Raw genomic sequence first — 19,059 nt, forward strand, 5'->3', positions numbered from 1 at the left:
ACGGAACGCCGTTTTGGATCCCAACGGCCACGTATCACTAGCAGTCGAGATGACAGGCATCTTATCCGTATGGCTGTAACGGATTGTGCAGCCACGTCTCGATCCCTGAGTCAACAGATGGGGACGTTTGCAAGACAACAACCATCTGCACGAACAGTTCGACGACGTTTGCAGCAGCATGGTCTATCAGCTCGGAGACCATGGCTGTGGTTACCCTTGACGCTGCATCACAGACAGGAGCGCCTGCGATGGTGTACTCAACGACGAACCTGAGTGCACGAATGGCAAAACGTCATTTTTTCGGATGAATTCAGGTTCTGTTTACAGCGTCATGATGGTCGCATTCGCGTTTGGCGACATCGCGGTGAACGCACATTGGAAAGTGTGTATTCGTCATCGCCATACTGGCGTATCACCCGGCCTGATGGTATGGGGTGCCATTGGTTACGCGTCTCGGTCTCCTCTTGTCTGCACTGAAGGCACTTTGATCAGTGAACGTTACATTTCAGAATTGTTACGACCCGTGGCTCTAGCCTTCATTCGATCCCTTCGAAGCCCTACATTTCAGCTGGATAATGCACGACCGCATGTTGCAGGTCCCGTACGGGCCTTTCTGGATACAAAAAATGTTCGACTGCTGTCCTGGCCAGCACATTCTCCAGATCTCTCACCAATTGAAAATGTCTGGACAATGGTGGCCGAGCAACTGGCTCGTCACAATACGTCAGTCACTGCTCTTGATGAACTGTGGTATGATGTTGAAGCTGCATGGACAGCTGTACCTGTACACGCCATCCAAGCTCTGTTTGACGCAATGCCCAGGCGTATCAAGGCCGTTGTTGCGGCCAGAGGTGGTTGTTCAGGGTACTGATTTCTCAGGAGCTATGCAACCAAATTGCGTGAATATGTAATCACATGTCAGTTCTAGTATAATATATTTGTTCAATGAATACCTGTTTATCATTTGCATTTCTTCTTGGTGTAGCAATTTTAATGGCCAGTAGTGTACGTCCGTACAGTGCTTGGGGAGAACGAACTCCTGAAATTTTCCGTGTAAGTCCCGATTTCCTTGATCATGATAGTCATTCCTCCATACGTAGGTGGAAGTCGACAAAATATTTTAGAATTCATAGGAGAAAGTTTTCCTTTTCATTTTTACATCTTCTGTCTTGCCAATAAATCGCAGTACTTTTTTCGCCCAACCCATATTTTTTGGGCGATGGTTGCAGTTCAAACGGAAGTCTGCCTGCTTAGCTGAGCGGTAACGTGCTTGCCTCACATGCAGCAGGCCGGAATTAGTTTCCCGGCCGGGTCGGAGATTTTTTGCGTTCGTGGACTGTGTGTTGCGTTGTCCTCATCATCATTTCATCCTCATCATCGACACCCAAGTCGTCCAAAGTGGCATCGACTGAAATAAGACTTGCACTTGGCGGCTGAACCCGAATGGGAGCTCCCGGCCAACAAAGCCATACGATCATTTCATTTCGAGCTCAAGTGGTTCGTTTTTGTAACCACCAGATATTTAGCTGAACCGGCACTTTTTAAGTTTTTGTGATTAATCGTGTAACTTAAAGTTCACAGAACTTTTTTAGTACTCGTGTGAAGGACCTCACACTTCTTATTCTTCAGGATCAACTCTCATTTTTCACAGTTAGCGGGTCTTTTCTAAATCATTTCGTAATTTAATCCTTTGATGACTTCCCTCAGCTGTAAAAGACGGCATCATTTGTAAGAAAAATCTTAGAGGACTTCTCAGATTGTTACCTAAATCGTTAATATAGGTTATGAACAGCAGAGAGCCTATTGCACTTCCCCGTTGAACTACAGACATAGCCTTCGATTCGCTAGATGATTTCCTGTCAACTACTAAGCGCTGTAGAACTCGAAATACTATCCGTACTATTGTTGTACACTTGATAAACATGTGGGAAAGCTTGGTAACCAATGAACGGTGTGTCCAAAGAGAAGACCTTCACTTGTAAATCAAAATAATTTCGAAACTTTGAAATAACTGAAGCGATTTACATTAACTGCTTAAACCAAAAGAAATGCTTGGAGTGGATAAACATTTGGAAGCACCAAAAACACAACACATTACTAGGCCCACTGCGGTTGAAACCTTCCCGTCTCCTCTATATCTCTTTTTTGTTGTACAACCTTCCCTTTTACAATAACCTATGAAACTTTTCCTTAGGATTTCTATCTCTTGCTTAATAATAACAAATGAAATCTTCCCTTTGAAATTAATTCTCTTTCTCAATCTTCGCATACAAATTTAAATGCTGCTTATTAACAGTTATTATCTGATTATTTCGACGGAACATAGAATGTGTCGTCGTCGTGTTCCTCAGTCGTTACCTGCAATAACCGAAAAATGTTCCTTACCTTTTTTACTGTTACTGGATCGCCATCTCACTGATACATCGAACAGCGACATGAATATACTTACTCTGTTTTACTATACTCTATTAGCTGCTGGTGGGCTTTCATAATAAGTGGCTGTATTTATTACCAAAGCTGAGGTTATTCTCTAATAGGAAAGCTGACGTTATTCTTTAATTAATTGACTGAAGTTACGTAACTCATAGTTAAACTTTTTTTCTTGACAACAATAAAATTTTGCAAAGTTTTGCGTTGATGGTTTTTGGGATGGATTATAATCAGTAATGCAACATTTTTGGAAAAAATTTATTATATTCTCGAAACGTTTCTTCTGGTTTCTGCTGGTAATGAAATAATTTTACAAACGTTCAAATGGGACTTACTTTTTACAGTAATCTTACAACTAGCATTGCGCAAACATACCTTCAGTAACTTCCTGGCAGATTAAAACTGTGTGCCCGACCGAGACTCGAGCTCGGGACCCTTGCCTTTCGCGGGCAAGTGCTCTACCATCTGAGCTACCGAAGCACGACTGACGCCCGGTCTCACAGCTTTACTTCTGCCAGTAACTCGTCTCCTACCTTCCAAACTTTACCGAAGCTCTCCTGCAGAGTGAAAATCTCATTCTGGAAACATCCCCCAGGCTGTGGCTAAGCCATGTCTCCGCAATATCCTTTCTTTCAGGAGTGCTAGTCCTGCTAGGTTCGCAGGAGAGCTTCTGTAAAGTTTGGAAGATAGGAGACGAGATACTGGCAGAAGTAAAGCTGTGAGACGGGGCGTGAGTCGTGCTTCCGTAGCTCAGATGGTAGAACACTTGCCCGCGGAAGGCAAGGGTCCCGAGTTCGAGTCTCGGTCGGGCACACAGTTTTAATCTGCCAGGAGATTTCATATCAGCGCACACTCCGCTGCAGAGTGAAAATCTCATTCTGGATACCTTCAGTAGTCTTGAGTTTCGCAAAGAAAATAATTCAATAATATTAGTTCCTCTTATGATAATAGTTAGCTAATGTCTCTCTACATCCGTTTATAATCTCTTGTAAATCATAGCTGGTGGCTGGCAAGCACACTGCTCCTCTCAACGTCTCGCTTCAGACCTGCTATCAACTCGCTTCACATCTCGCTCACTACTGACTTCCTACGAACGCTAAAGTGCGGTCTCTCCTGCCAACAATGCTTTCCGGTGCAGACAATGCCTGCTACCATTACAAAAAGTATCAATGCGCGGTCTTTCCCGCTCTTTTCTTAAAATGTATCCATACGCGGGCTCTCCCGCCCTTTTTAAAATTATATCAATGTGCGGTCTCTCTTGCCAACAATACTTTGGTGCAGACATTCCCTGCTACCACAATTATTTCCAACATGACAAATATTAATTATTGCTACTTAATCCTATTAAAAAATATAAATATCTTTCATAAATTGTGGATTGACAATAGACAATAGAAATACACACGTCTTACACGGTGCAAGGAAACCTTTGGCATTCAAAACAACTTCAGTCGTCTCGGATTTGCTAAGTACAGGTCCTGTACGGTTTTCAAGAGAATCTTACACCATTCTTCCTGCAAAATGATGACAAGTTCAGGTAACGATGATTGAGGTGGATAGCGATCACGCACCGTTCTGTGCAAGTAGACCACAAATATTCAATATGGCGGCGATATGGTGACTTTGGTGGCCAGAGGAGATGAAACAATTCATCCTCGTGTTCACAAAACCACTCCTGGACGATGCGAGCTGTCTCAGCAGGGGCCTCGTAGTCTTGGAACACAGCACCAGTATCGAGGAACAACTACTGTACCATGGGATGGACTTGATTGGCCAAAATGGTCACGTAATTCTCGGCAGTAATGCTACCTTGATAGTCCCCATGATGCCAGAAAAATAAAACAATGTGGCTGACCAAATCATCATCGATACTTCGGCATGTTTGACTCTTCGAACGTAAACTCGGACAGAAGTTGCAGCTGGCCACTGTGGCCAAGCGGTTCTAGGCGCTTCAGTCCAGAACCCCGCTGCTGCTACGGTCGCTGGTTCGAATCCTGCCTCGGACATGGATGTGTTTGATGTCCTTAGGTTAGTTAGGTTTAAGTAGTTCTACGTCTAGGGGACTGATGACCTCAGCAGTTAAGTCCCATAGTGCTTAGAGCCATTTTTACAGAAGTTGCAAACAGTGTGCAACAATACTCACCCGATCAAATGACTTCCTCCCCTCTCTCCATAGTCCAGGTTCTATGGCTTCGGCTCTACGTTTTCCTGTTTTGGGCATTTGCATCACTGATGAGTGATTTTCGAATTCCAGCTCGGTCTGCAGTTCCATGCTTATGGGGCTCCCATCGTGTTGTTTTAGTGCTGACAGCATTCACGAGTGCGACCTTCAGTTATGTATCTTATTTTTCGTCACGATCTTCTTTAATGCCCCGCTGTCACATTCACTCGACACTCTATTTCGTCCGCGTTGTGACTTAGAGGATGATGTTATTCCCCTTTCTTTGTGTGACGTATAAATCTTCGATACAGTACTCCTTGAAACACCAAACGCTTCGACTATCTTTGTTACGGAAGCACCCACCAAAGGACCACCAACAATTTTCCCACGTTCAAATTCATTTAACTCCGACGTAATCCACCAACAGCTCGTCAGGACACATTTCTTACCACGTATTGAGGACACTGCACTGGTGCTGTTCATGGTCAAGTTGAAAAGAGGAACCTGCAGGCTCGGCTAGCACTGCATTTACGTCCAAGCATGCATTTCTCGCGGTGCTTCCATGTTTTTGTCCAACCCCTGCATGAATTATAAGAGGCGACGGCCATGAAGTCCAGAATCGATATGCCAATCGCCTGGATCATTCCACCAATGCACGAGGTTGAAGATATCCGTTTGGTAAAACATCATGTCCTGCTGCGTGAAGAGGTCCGTAACTACCTGCTACACATCCTCGTCCGTCAGGAATCGTCGACCGTTCAAGAGCTTCTTTGACGAGACAAAAGGCGTGATAATCACGTGCAGAGGGATCAGAACTATAGGGCGGGTGCTCGAGTGTCACCTACTTGGACTGTTGTGACTTCTGCGTTACGGCATTTGCGTTATCATGAAGCAGCAGCACCCCTTGTCGCAGTTCTCCTGGACGGTGGTTTTCGGCAGACGTGCTGCCCCGCACACAGTCTTCATTATCCAATGAATGTCTAACTGTGGCCGAGCGGTTCTAGGCGCTGCAATCTGGAACCGGGCGACCGCTACGGTCTCAAGTTCGAATCCTGCCTCGGGCATGGATTTGTATGATGTCCTTAGGTTAGTTAGGTTTAAGTAGTTCTACGTTCTAGGGGACTGATGACCTCCGAAGTTAAGTCCCATAGTGGTCAGTGCCATTTGAACCATTTGAATGTCTAACGGCACCTGCCCTTTGGCAGCCAAGAAAAGAATAACAATACATTGGTTCTGTTTGGACGCATTCGGTAATGACGTCACCGTAGTTCACGTTTCCGTATATATCACACGCCATTCGGAAAGACACGGATGCTTCACTACCCCTTTACCTACATGTCAGTCCTTGTATAAACTCTTCAATGTCACGCTACGTTGCGTATACGCTGCAGCAACACCCTGAATTCAAAACTTTTTGATCGCCTCCTAGAAATGTGACTGAATACAGCCGTTTTTTCGGAAAGCCCTAGTGAAAATGCATGTGATAAAATTATTTGTCAACAAAAGTTAGCCTTCGCAAACTCAATTGAAAATCGACTCATGAATCTTAGAAAGAAATGATTAGTTAGTACTGCACGGGGGAAAAGCGGAACTTAGGATGTGCAAAGATTATGAAATTTTAAAGTAATACAATCGCCTTATTTTTAGACGCTCTTTCGTGCAGTGCACATGTTTCTGAAACAGCTCTAAAACTGACGTACAGTGTGCAAGAACTGTGTCCACAATAAAATAGATTTTCTCTCAACACTTACTGAGAGTTGGTCTGTAGCGTGTGGTGTTTGTACTGCCGCATTTATCACCAGTCTGAAATGGGAGTACTAACCAAAAAGACTAAGGAACACGTAATATGTAAAAATATTTCTAGCATAGTGGAATCTGTAAGATATCTGTGTGTAATGTCTCTGGCAGCGGTCTCTCCGCGATATTTTCAGAAATTTTATAAATTATATAACTCAGTACATATCTCGAAATATCTCTTCTTATCTTACCGATTCCTAAACTTTAATTTACGATGATTATCAATGCAAAGTAGTTTCAAGCCCTATTATTCCTTGGAGCGTCCATTTACTCCATGGAATAGCTTCTCTGCTATCTATGTTTTCTCTTATGAAAGAATGAAGGGTGCCTTGCCGATTAGCCGAGAAAAGAAGGAGGACGTTTATGTATGTATTGTTGAGCTAGTCGCCATCTTGATGAGATTCTGTATGAGAAGGAATTTAATACATGAACTAAACTAAAGTAAGTGTGTTCGCGTATTATTTAACTGATTATTATTGACAGTGTCTGCTTACTACGCTGTGTTGCACGGGATCAGTGGGGAACGTCTGATTTACACTGGACGAACCTGCCGTTTTGTATGCTCAAGATATCCAGTTACTTCAAATAAATAGGCTAACACGGTCTTACCAGCAGATCTCCGGTCTTCCCCATGTGACCACCGAAAGTTAATAATTATTACAAATGTTTTCAGGAGATCGACTGACAATTTTCGTCGCACCGAGACTTCGAAATTGCTTCACTGACTTATGGAATTTAAGTTAAGCTCAATTTAATCAGGATAGAACAGTATTGAACTGTGTGAATGTGATAAGCCTGCTTTGTGAATGAAAATTCCCTTAACATACGCATGTTTTTACTATCCTGATCGGTGAAGCTAAATCAGGCCGGTGTGAGAGGTTTTTAAATTTTTTGAATACCACAAAAAAATATTAAATGTGGGTGGTGGTGCTGTTGAAGAAGGCTAGGAATCATTGTGTGGCCTGCATCCCGTAATGTTGCGTAAGCAGGTGGCTATGAAAAAAGAGAAGATTTGGAAAAAAATTGGTGACATTGACACCGTATTTCTTAATAACTTGCTACATTAGAAAATCATTTACAAACTATGCTGACGTTCCTTTAACCTCGTTATTCTAGACCCACCGAAATTCAAAGAGAGCATACAAGAAGTGAATCACTTTACAGAATACACCCATATATTTATATCAGATAATCGAATAGACTTGTTACTCAAAGAGTGATGGGGGGAAGGGGGCTTCCAAAGTGTAGCGTACAGAACACCGATCCCGAGTACAGACAATTACGCTCGAATTGGCCCGCCACTAACATATACAACAACAAATAGACAAACATGTAAAAACCAGATAATAAAGAAATATAAAGAAATAACAAATAATGTCACGTAAGGTCTTTATTTACTGAATTTTTCTTGTCTTTTCCATTATGTTGCAGTAGGTGCTGAAAACGACATCCCTTTGCTTCAATACAATTTTGGCGCGCCATAACATATTAATATACACATTGCACAACTCTGTGCATCATCTTCCAAAATTTCATTACGAATATTGCCCTTCAAATCTTCTAACGTTATTGAGTTATTTGCGTACACTTTTCTCTTTAGACTGCCCCACACAAAACTCACGAACGGTTAGGTCCGGCTAACGCGGTGGCCACAGTCCTTTGCTAACGGTCCTTTCTTCTGTTAATCTTTCAAGATTTCATGAGATTTACTCGAGTGAAGTGTGACAGGCCGCTTCATCCTGTTCAAAGACAACATACGTATCGGGTATCAACGGTGCGTAAAATTCCTCAACGATTCGCATAAAGACAGCAGTGCTTACTGTTGTTTCAAAAAATATGGAACCCACAATCCGACTTGCTGACACGGTGCACTACACTCTGATTTTTTCAGTGTGAAGATATTCCTCAGTAAACGAATAAGATTGTTTGTTGACCAGGCTTCATCAGGCATGTAATACTGCAGTGGATCCAACATTCCATTCTCAGCTGTTTGAAATAGCGACGTACAGTCAGTCACAAGTATTGCTTTATCTTTCTCATTCAGTTATTGGACACATGGAATTTTGTAGGACTTCATCTCCATGTGGTGTAAAATATCTTGTGAAGACCTATGCGAAACGGTTAGTTGTTGCGACAATTTAGGTATCAGTTTGTTTGGACTATCGGACATCCGTGCTCGAATATTGGCGATCACAGGACTTGTACGAACGAATGGGTCTCGATTCTACTTGGGATTTCAACTGACCCTGTAGTACGCCACTTTGTCAAAAAAATCCTGTATACTGCTCTTTGCTGGTATGGAAACACTAGGAAACTTCTTTGTAAGAATGTCCCACGGTTCCTTAAATAAACCTGTAGGTACCTCCACTATTGCGATTCTTTCTTGAAGAGGATAATGATTTCTCGCTGAGATATTTATTTCACACGTCTTAATCAATCCGCAATGGCTTCGTACTGACAATACAAAATGTAATCGTAACAGCTTCGAAACAATAGACAACAACTGGCAGGCAACAATGAGCACAATGAGCAGTCTGGTACTCGGAACAAGTTTTTCGTGCGCCATCCTGTAGTGCCTAGCATGATGGGGACAGTATATTTAGATATTCCGCCGAATGTTCTTTGTGAACATGTTCCAGTCGTGTGTCTCGAACCTGTTCACAAAGAACTCACTTCAGTTTTCAATCAGAATGCCGAGTAACGACAGGAAGTTTACCTGCTTAACCATGAAGTCAGAAAAAAGCAAGCCATTCCTTCACTAATACAGCTAATTACATTTGCAGTCCGTTGCTTAGGCCAGTATAATGTGGCAGCCGCATCAACGGACTTGCAGCAATGTGCTGTGACCTCGTGACCGAGTAGAACCAAGAACAGAATAAGGGTATGTAAGACTTACGAGTAACTGGGACCCACATCACTCGAGTGCTGACTGAATTCTCGCAACAGGCCGTCTGCTGGGAAACCTAGAAACAATAATACGCATTGACTACACACGGACTATAAGACCCCACGGACTATGAGACACACTGTAATTTTAAAGCATTTTTTTTTAAAGAAACGTCTTTCTTGGTGTTTCTCATTTGATGTTTGTTCTGTGCGCAGGTGAAGTTTCGAACCGTTCTGGCAGATGGCAGAGACCTAGTACAATGTCAAAAGGGCCTCTACATACCACTTAGGTTACAAGCAGAGTGCTGTTATTGCATTTTTGTGTGCAGAAAAAGAAACCGTCGTGAACATCCATAACCGTTTGTGTGCAGTGTATGGCGATGCTGCAGTTCATGGGAGTACAGTTGGGCGATGGGTAAAAAAAGTTACAGTCTCAGGAAATACAGAAACAGAGCTCCATGGCCGGCTGCTGTGGCCGAGCGGTTCTAGGGGCTTCAGTCTGCAACCGCGTGCTGCTACGGTCGCAGGTTCGAATCCTCCCTCGGGCATGGATGTGTGTGATGTCCTTAGGTTAGTTAGGTTTAAGTAAAAAATGGTTCAAATGGCTCTGACCACTATGGGACTTAACTTGTGAGGTCATCAGTCCCCTAGAACTTAGAACTACTTAAACCTAACTAACCTAAAGACAGGACACACATCCATGCTCGACGCATGATTCGAACCTGTGACCGTAGCGGTCGCTCGGTTCCAGACTGTATCGCCTAGAACCGCTCCGCCACTCCGGCCAGCTATGTTTAGGTAGTTCTAAGTCTAGGGGACTGATGACCTCAGATGTTAAGTCCCATAGCGCTTAGAGCCATTTGAACCATTTTGAGAGCTCCATGATCAGCCACGCTCGTGACGTGAGGATGCCAATATTCGTGCCGACCGGCGTATTACAACTCGCCAATTGGCTCTACAGTTGTCGGTCAGCATTGGAAGAGCACCTGCAGTGAACGAGACTCTCGGATATTCAAAGAGGTGCTCACGATGGGTTCCACGAATGCTCACTGCGGACCACAAGATTCAAAGAAACACCGTTTCATCTGAATTGTTGGAGAGTTTTGAGACCGACCGAGAAGCCTTTCTGTCAGAGATAGTTACGGAGGACGAAGGCTGGGTGCACCACTTTGCGCCGGAAACAAAAAGGCTGTCCATGGAGTGGCTTCATCCTCATTCACCACAAAAGAAGAAATTCAAGACAACACCCTCTGTCAGAAAAGTCATGGGGACAGTCTTGTGGGATTGTGATGGCGTGGATGTGATGCCAAGACGGTCAACCATCAATTCTGAGGTATACGTGAAGACTCTGAATAAACTCAAGAACCGTTTCCGGCTTGTTCTATCGGACAAGAATCTAGCAGAAATCTTGCTCCAAGACGGTCATGCACGCCCACACACAAGTCTGAGAACACATCGCCAAATTGCGTTCGACATCATTGCCTGATCCACCCTACGGTCCAGACCTGGCACCCTCAGACCTCCATCTCTTTGGGGCGCTTAAAGATTCTCTACGGGGAACACACTTTGAGGATGACGAGAGTGTCAATCATGCAGTGGAAACATGGCTGCGCCTACAGGACAAGAGCTTTTACCGGCCGGGAATACATGCCCTTACACAACGCTGGCGTACTGCCATAGAACGTGATGGAGACTACGTAGAAAAATAGGACATGGACAAGACATTTTGGTGTTCATTGTCACCAAATTCTAACTCTTAACAATACATATGTCTTGAAAAAAAATGTCGGATATTACTTATTGAACGACCCTCGTACTTGAGAAATATTCTAGGATGGGTCATATGAGTGTTTGATTATATAACTTCTTTATAGACTGATGGTATTTCCCTAGTATTCTACAACAATAAACCAACGTCTGTCTACTGTAAAAATTTTTTGTAAAAATGTTTCATGTACGACTCTGCCAATGTGATCGTTCCATTTCATATCCCTACAGATTATGACATCCATGCATTTGTGTGATTTAACAGATATCGCCTGTGACTGAGCCGGCCGCGGTGGTCTAGCGGTTGAGGCGCTCAGTCCGGAACCGCGCGACTACTACGGTCGCAGGTTCGAATCCTGCCTCGGGCATGGGTGTGTGTGATGTCCTTAGGTTAGTTAGGTTTAAGTAGTTCTAAGTTCTAGGGGACTCATGACCACACATGTTAAGTCCCATAGTGCTCAGAGCCATTTGAACCATTTGAGCCTGCGACTGAAACAGTCTGTTATGTTAATTAGAAACCACTTTTATCTTGTAGATTTATCGATTTGATGTGAATTCAGAGACATCAATCGAAATTGACGAAAAGAGCGGAGAAGCCAGCAGAATTATATCACAGACTCTTGCTTTTCGCGAATAGACCTTGTAATGTCTAAGTACTATTACGAGTGACTGTGCTCAGCCCAGTTAAGATGATTGAGGGCTGTGTTTGCGCCCACAGCTTCATATCCGGCATCACGCTCCTGGGCATGGCCACGGAGGCGTACCTGTACGGCGCCGAGTACGGCTACATCGCCATCGGTGTGCTAGTCAGCGCCATCATTAATGCGGTCGCCTTCCTGCCCGTCTTCTACGATCTGCAGATCACCTCCACGTACGAGGTATGTTCGTAAATATCTCTCTTAGAGGTCCGACATAGTTTTACTGACTGAATCGAATGTCATGGTAATGGTCATAAATTAAGGATGATTTCAGAATGTGGTGCCACACAACGTGGCACTACACAAAACTGGAGCTAATAGCATTGTCACATAGGGAACACTCACGACACAGATCTCTAAGTCCACGGTATTGGTGTTGAGAAAACCGTCCCGAAACACATGTGCTACAAAACGCCACTGCTTCCTACGCATGCACTCCAACATCAATGTGGGATATGATCACCATGCACACATACACAGGCAGCACAACGGGTTGGCATACTCTGGATTAGATGGTCGAGCAGCTGCTGGGGTATAGCCTTCCATTCTTGCACCAGTACCTGTCGGAGCTCCTGAATTGTCCAAGGGATTTGAGGACGTGCAGAGATACGTCGACCTAGAGCATCCCAGACGTGCTCTGGAGAACAGGTCACTCCATTCGCCTGATATCTTCTGTTTCAAGGTACTCCTCCACGATGGCACCTCGGTGGGGCCGTGCGTTGTAATCCATCAGGAGCAAGGTGGGACCCACTGCACCGCTGAAAAGGCGGACATACTGGTTGCTAATGACATCCCGGTACACCTGACGTGTTACAGTTCCTCTGTCAAAGGCATGCAGGGTTGTACGTGCACCAGTCATAGTCCCACCCCACACCATCAAACCACGACCTCCATACAGGTTCCTTTCAAAGAAACTGTTGGTATCTGGTTCATGCCAGATGAAAACCCGGCGAGAATCACTGTTCAGATTATACCTGGACTCGTCCGTGAACATAGCCTGGGACCAAAGTTCCAGTGACCATGTACTGTGTTCTTGACACTAGGCTCTACGGGCTCTCCTGTGACCAGGGGTCAGTGGAATGCACCTTGCAGCTGTCCGGGAGAATAAACCATGTCTGTCCAGTCGTCTGTAGACTGTGTGTCTGGAGACAACTGTTCCAGTGGCTGCGGTAAGGTCCCGAGCAAGGCTACCTGCAGTACTCTGTAGCCGCCTGCTGGCACTGATGGTGAGATATCGGTGTTCTTGTGGTATTTTACACTGTGGACGTCCCGTACTGTAGCGCCTGGACACGTTTCCTGTCTGCTGGAATCGTTGCCATAATCTTGAGATCACACTTTGTGGTACACAGAGGGCCCGTGCTACGACCTGCTGTGTTTGACCAGCCTACAATCGCCCTAGTATTCTAGCCCTCATAATGTCAACAATATGTGTTCTTTGAGCCATTTTCAACACACAGTCACCATTAGCACGTCTGGAAACGTCTGCACACTTACTCGCTGCACTGTACTCTGACATGCACCAACACACCTCTGCGTATGTGGACTGCTGCCAGCGCCACCGTGCGACGACCGCAGGTTAAATGCACCGCATGGTCATACCCCGAGGTGATTTAAACCCGCAATCCGCCCACGAGAGCATTGTTTCACCATGTATCAGCAGTATCCTTAATTTATGAGCATGAGTGTAGGTAAAATTCGACTGCTAGAATTTGACGACACACACTGTTCTGTCACATTAATGTGACCAGCTGTCAGTAGTCTGAATAACCACCTTTTGTAGCACGGACAGCTGTGACACCTGCAGGAAGAAAGTCATTGAGGCTCTGGAAGGAACCGACAGTTAAGTGGAGCCATGCCGACTGCGGTTCGGAGACCGTTTGCGCTACGTGTTTCGGTGGAGTACAGCCCTACGAAGGTGATCGAACGAATTCTCTATTGGCTTTAAATACGGGAAATTTGGTGTCTGGGAAGAACGGTAGATTCATTCTGGTGCTCTTAGAACCACACACGTACAATGCAAGCTGTGTGACACGTTGCATTGTCCTGCTGGTAGATTCCATCATGCTGAGGAAAAAAAAACCTGCATGTAGGGGTAGACATGGTCCCGAACGATAGATGTGTACTTTTGTCGATCCACTGTGCCTTTCACAATGATAAAAAGACTCTAAAGTCCATAACACTGCCTCCTCCTGCCTGGACCTTTCCAGCGATTGTAACAGGGTCTTTGCTTTCAGGAGTTTCACCCCGTACACACCAACGGCCATGTGACCAATGGAACACAAAATGTGATCTCAACAGGCCATATGTCACCACTCAGTGGACATCTGTTTGCGATACTGGCGTGCAAATTCCACCCTCCATCTCTGACGAACAGCAGTCAGCATGGGTGCCTGAGTAAGCGCCTACTGCGCGGGCCCATGTGCAGCAACGTTCACTTAACGATCGTTGAGGAGGCAATGTTGTAGCCCATTGGTTTATCAGGGTTGTCAATCGCACAACAGTAGCTTATCTATTCTCCTGTACACATCTTCGAAGCCGTCATTCATCCCTGTGATGTGTGGCCTGTGGTGCTCCACAGTTTCCTCAAATCCGGTTTTGGAAAGCGCCATTTTGCCACGCGCCGTATACTTTAATCACAGCAACACACGAATAGTTTAGAAAATTAGCTATTTCAGAAATGTGGCATTTGGCTGCGATCATTACCATTGTGGCGCACGGTCAATCAATGGACATCTACAGTTAAGTGGGCCTCAGGCCCTTGATGAAGAGTTCCAGAGGCATGCCGATGAGTGCTCGGCATCCTGTGTGGCAATTGATGAAGATTATTTATTTTTATCAAATACGTTACAGGAGTTTTAGCAACGTACTTGGATCCAACTGAATCTGGTAAGCTTGAACTTCTAAGACTTCAGTTATACATGAATGATTCGCTAAAGACCCATTACGGCTTATGGCTGGGCTTTGGGTAAATGAAATAAAAGTAACAGTGCCTTTGATATATGTGCCTTTTTTAATATGGTGCTAATCTTATTTTAGATAAGCTGTTTTAACGTCTTATTCTCCAGAAGCCTGTAGTTTTGTTTAGGGCCACAGGACCACTCCCCCTTTGGTACGATTTTTTTCCCGGGTATTTACCTTTTAATATACATAACGATACACATGTAACATGCTGGATATTGTTTCGGCTGTATTATTTTTGGCACAATTTCTCATTTTTATCGGTAATCCGTTTGGTGTAATCATGTATATTATTTGTGCAACTCCGCTCTCTTAATGTGAGAACAGAAAGAAAGCTGATAGTCTTCGTGCCAACTCACTGCACTGTCCAGAGCAACTATCCGTGCCTGCGGGTGCACACAGAGAACACTGGATAGTCTCCTAGTCAAGGTGCGACAGTGCCACTACATACAGAACGTCATGCGCGCTCCATTAGCTCTGTAATCTTTCTCTTATGATTGCACAGAAACTGTTAATCAAAAAGATTTGGTTTTTATGTTGCGTACAGCTTTAAATGTGAGCTTCATGGTGAAGTGTCTCTCGAATGGTCATACCTTTGGTGGCGTTCGCATCTAAGTAATAGTAATACATCACGTGAAATTCGAAAAAGTTTGCAATGAAAAATATGGGTCCCTATTTTTTTTGCATTTGGTGCATTTTACACCGTATGTCACTGCAAATGAAATTTAGCTAAGATAATGAATTTTTCTTTATAATTGGGAGGAGGTCTCTATCTGTTTCCAGTCTCGAGAAAATGGAATTTATGTAGCACATTGACTTACGAAAGCAAGCGTACGAGAATGAACTGCTGAACCGTTCGAGATAGCGAAACTAGACTTTTTTCAAATGATAGCACACATATGGAACAATCTTATCTGCATCGATATAGCAGAAGCTACAGTTTGTATTTAACTCTTTGAATCCAGCACTTTAATTTTTAAAAACTCGTTGATAGCTACCTAAAAAACTGCTGCTTTCAAAATAAACGTGAAATCTCTTATGTAATAGGTTTTCTGTAAGACATTTACCTGTCTGGTCTCCTGTTGCTTGTTTAATAACACACTCCATTTCTAGATTCTGCTGTAATAGGTATTACAAGATGAGTTTGCGCAATTTATACTGTGTTTCTGCAAAAAAAGTAAAATTTAATGTGGCGGTGACATAAATGTATGTGTTACTCAAAACTCATCACTGATGACACTTCTCTGAAGAAAAATGTTTAACAATTCACATGAAAGTAAATCGCTTATTCTGTAGCAATTTAAGGGGAATCCTGTAACCCAATATATGATTAATAATGAACAGCAAGGCCTTAAAGGGATTTAGAACGGAATAAAAACTTTTTCAAATTTTTCGCTTGTATCTCATTGTAAAATTTGCAATTTTCCGAATAAAATAATATATCACTCATAAACTCACATGGGAAGGATTTTATTTTAGTTTTTTAAATATAATCTACACGAGTTGAAATTGTTAAAATTTTTACTTGTATTATTTCAAGATCTAATAAGATCGGTAGTTTTTTATATAGCAGGCTTTGGATTGCTGTTTTATAAAGGTCATGTCCAGAAGAGGATGGGCACGACGTTGACGAACTTGAAACAAAGTTTGAGAGACAAGAAACTTTCTGATGGTAAAACCACATGAGACAAGCTGACAGACAAAATGATTGACGAACTACAGCATTATTATGGAATGAACGTTAGAAATAATACTGAAGATTCGTTGAAAATGAAGCAGGCAGTATGGGCTAACTTCTTGCACAGACTGTCAACTGATGAAAAACCAGTACACTACCTTTGCCCTCCTGGAACTGGTACATGGTGCAATTACCGCAATGCCCAGTGCTCAAACAGTCATACAGCCATAAACATTCCTTCCCAGCAGCAGTCATGGATTCATAAAACTTATTTATAGAGACCTGACAAATCCTGAATTATTGAATAAGTGTCTGCATGGTTAGACTCAAAATCCCAATGAATCGTTCAATAATCTTATATGAACTCGCTTACCAAAAAAGTTTCTGTTGGAATGAAGGCACTAAAGTGGGGGGTCAGTGATGCTGTTATTGCTTTTAATGATGGCAACATTGGTAGGGTGAAAGTGACAAGCATATGAGAATTAATTCTGGTGTAAACTGCATTAGAGAACTTGAACCGATGGACAAGGTTCGCACTGATAAAGCAGAGTATGCAGCACAGTTGGCCACTAAGGAGTCCAGAAAGAAGACAAGACGTAAAAACTTGGAAAAAGATCAAGAGGATGATATACAGTATGAAACAGGGTGCTTCTGAGTGACTAAAAATAAAAAATTAAGCATACATTAAGTGAGTTACAGTCTTTTGAAACTTAAGAAGCCGTTTCTGAAAATTTACATTTTCTGTTGCATTTTTCCCTAAATCTCAGAAACCCCTTCGAGCAGAGTATTCAGATTTTCAGGGAGTAATAACATACATATCTTCAGTCTACTGAACTAAAGGAAGAACGTAATGTATTTTGCATGCTATCACTTGCCAAAATCTCATATCGATATCTCGAGCAGTTTAGGATATGTGAAGAATGCTATGAAATTTTAATTCTCGTATGCATTTGGTCATCAGTGAACATACTACAAAAATTCCATTTTATTGACAGTGGAGGCGGATAGAGACCTCCTCCCAAGTCGAAACAAAAATTCATTGTTCATAATTTCAGGTAACATTATTGGGAAACAGCAATCCATCAGTTAAGTAAAATTAGTTAAAAGCATTCTCGATCACACAGTCATTTATTAAAAATATGACCGGTTCCGGCCACTATTACGTAGAAGGCCATCTTCAGGTAATACACCACCCCGCTATGCTGACCCGACCTGTTCCACGTGTCATCAGTGTCAATCAGATGCAGCATTATGTGAAAATGGCCTACTACTAAAGGCTAAAACTGGTCATATTTGTAGCAAATTACCCTGCTATCACGATTATTTTTAACTAATTTATCTTAGCTATATTTCGTTCGCTGCAACATATGGTATAATATGCACCAAACGCAAAATCGTATCGACCTCCATTTTCATTGCAAATTTCTATAATATTACGCAAAGTCACACTAAAACGCGAATATCACATTAGATATTACCATTATCGAAATTTTGGTCACTTCACCATGAAGATGACATATGAAGCTAACAGGAATGTCGTGTTAATTTTTTTTTTTTTTTTTTGCCGATTAGTTTCTACAAAATCGTTTGAAAAAGACTGAAGGGCGTGCGCCTCGATTCTGTCAGTACAGCGCATTGCCAACCGGCGCGTCGAAAGTGGGCAAGGAATGTCTCGTTCATTCTTTCCCGCAAGGAGGCATGGGGCTACGTCAGTCAGCGTCGCCAGCCGGCTGCCATTGTGTGCTGCCTCATTAGATAATAAGGGGATATTTTCCGAGCTGCGTCCAACCACCATTGACTGGGTGTGCAGGTAGCTCTCTTTCCTTCTTTGCGCTCTCTTATGTTGTAGTACAGTAGGCTGCCAGTGTGGTTTTCGTAACTGAACAAGTAGAAGGTTGTTGTGAATGAGCTATCAAGTACTGCGCGCCGTGTTTACCACAGAGACTGTTTAGAAATTTGTTTCCATTTACAAATTCTAAAGCTTGTAAAAGGGCAATTTGAAATTATTCATATGGGTGATTATTTCTTAATTTGTGCAAAATCTCCTTTCTTAATACTTCTAGGAATAATATAAAATTTGTGACAGAATTTTATAATTTGTGGCCTATTTCGCATGCTTCCTGTGTTGTTAACATTTCATTATTGTTTCGATGTCAAACAATTTGTGGATTCATTAGTGTAAGTTCTACTCCCAACTTCTTTGCCCTGAAACTATAAGATTCACCGTAGTATTTTTGTAACGAATAGTTCTTTATAACTATTAAACTCTCATTTATTTAAAATTAAGTTGTGCAGCTGATTGAGGACGTTCTTGCCTGTACCCTTGGTTTGCGATTGTATTCTTATTTTGTTGGCATCTTTCCCTGTTTTACTACCGGCATTCTTTAGAAAATATCAACGCCACTTGTATGTTCCAACGTTATCCTTCCGTTCCATAAATTTTTTCATCATTATTGGGCTTTACAAGCCATGAAGACTCTTCGCTGGCAAATAAATGATACTAAACCACGCTTCCCTGCTCTCGCAAGTAATTCTGCAGTCCTCCACTGTATAGTAAGGTCACAGGGAAAGATGGCCCAGACACCAATTATGACAAGAGGTGGCTGGATGTGGTCGGTTGTTCTCTGCCAAAGAGGGTACACCTGCAGTAACAGATGGTTCCGGTGAGATTACAGAAACCTTCC

At 43.0% G+C, this 19,059-nt stretch overlaps 1 protein-coding gene across 1 annotated transcript in view; it reads left to right on the top strand.

Annotated features, from left to right (window-relative positions):
- The window catches only part of LOC124619547 (sodium-coupled monocarboxylate transporter 1-like), a 182,890-nt gene that overhangs the window by 45,819 nt on the left and 118,012 nt on the right, over window positions 1-19,059 (top strand). Inside the window, exon 3 of the mRNA XM_047146017.1 lies at window positions 11,760-11,919. Coding sequence (XP_047001973.1) covers window positions 11,760-11,919 — 160 coding nt within the window. The remainder of the gene's footprint in view (window positions 1-11,759; window positions 11,920-19,059) is intronic.

The sequence above is a fragment of the Schistocerca americana genome, chromosome 6 (genome assembly GCF_021461395.2).
Source record: "Schistocerca americana isolate TAMUIC-IGC-003095 chromosome 6, iqSchAmer2.1, whole genome shotgun sequence".
Classification (NCBI taxonomy): domain Eukaryota; kingdom Metazoa; phylum Arthropoda; class Insecta; order Orthoptera; family Acrididae; genus Schistocerca; species Schistocerca americana.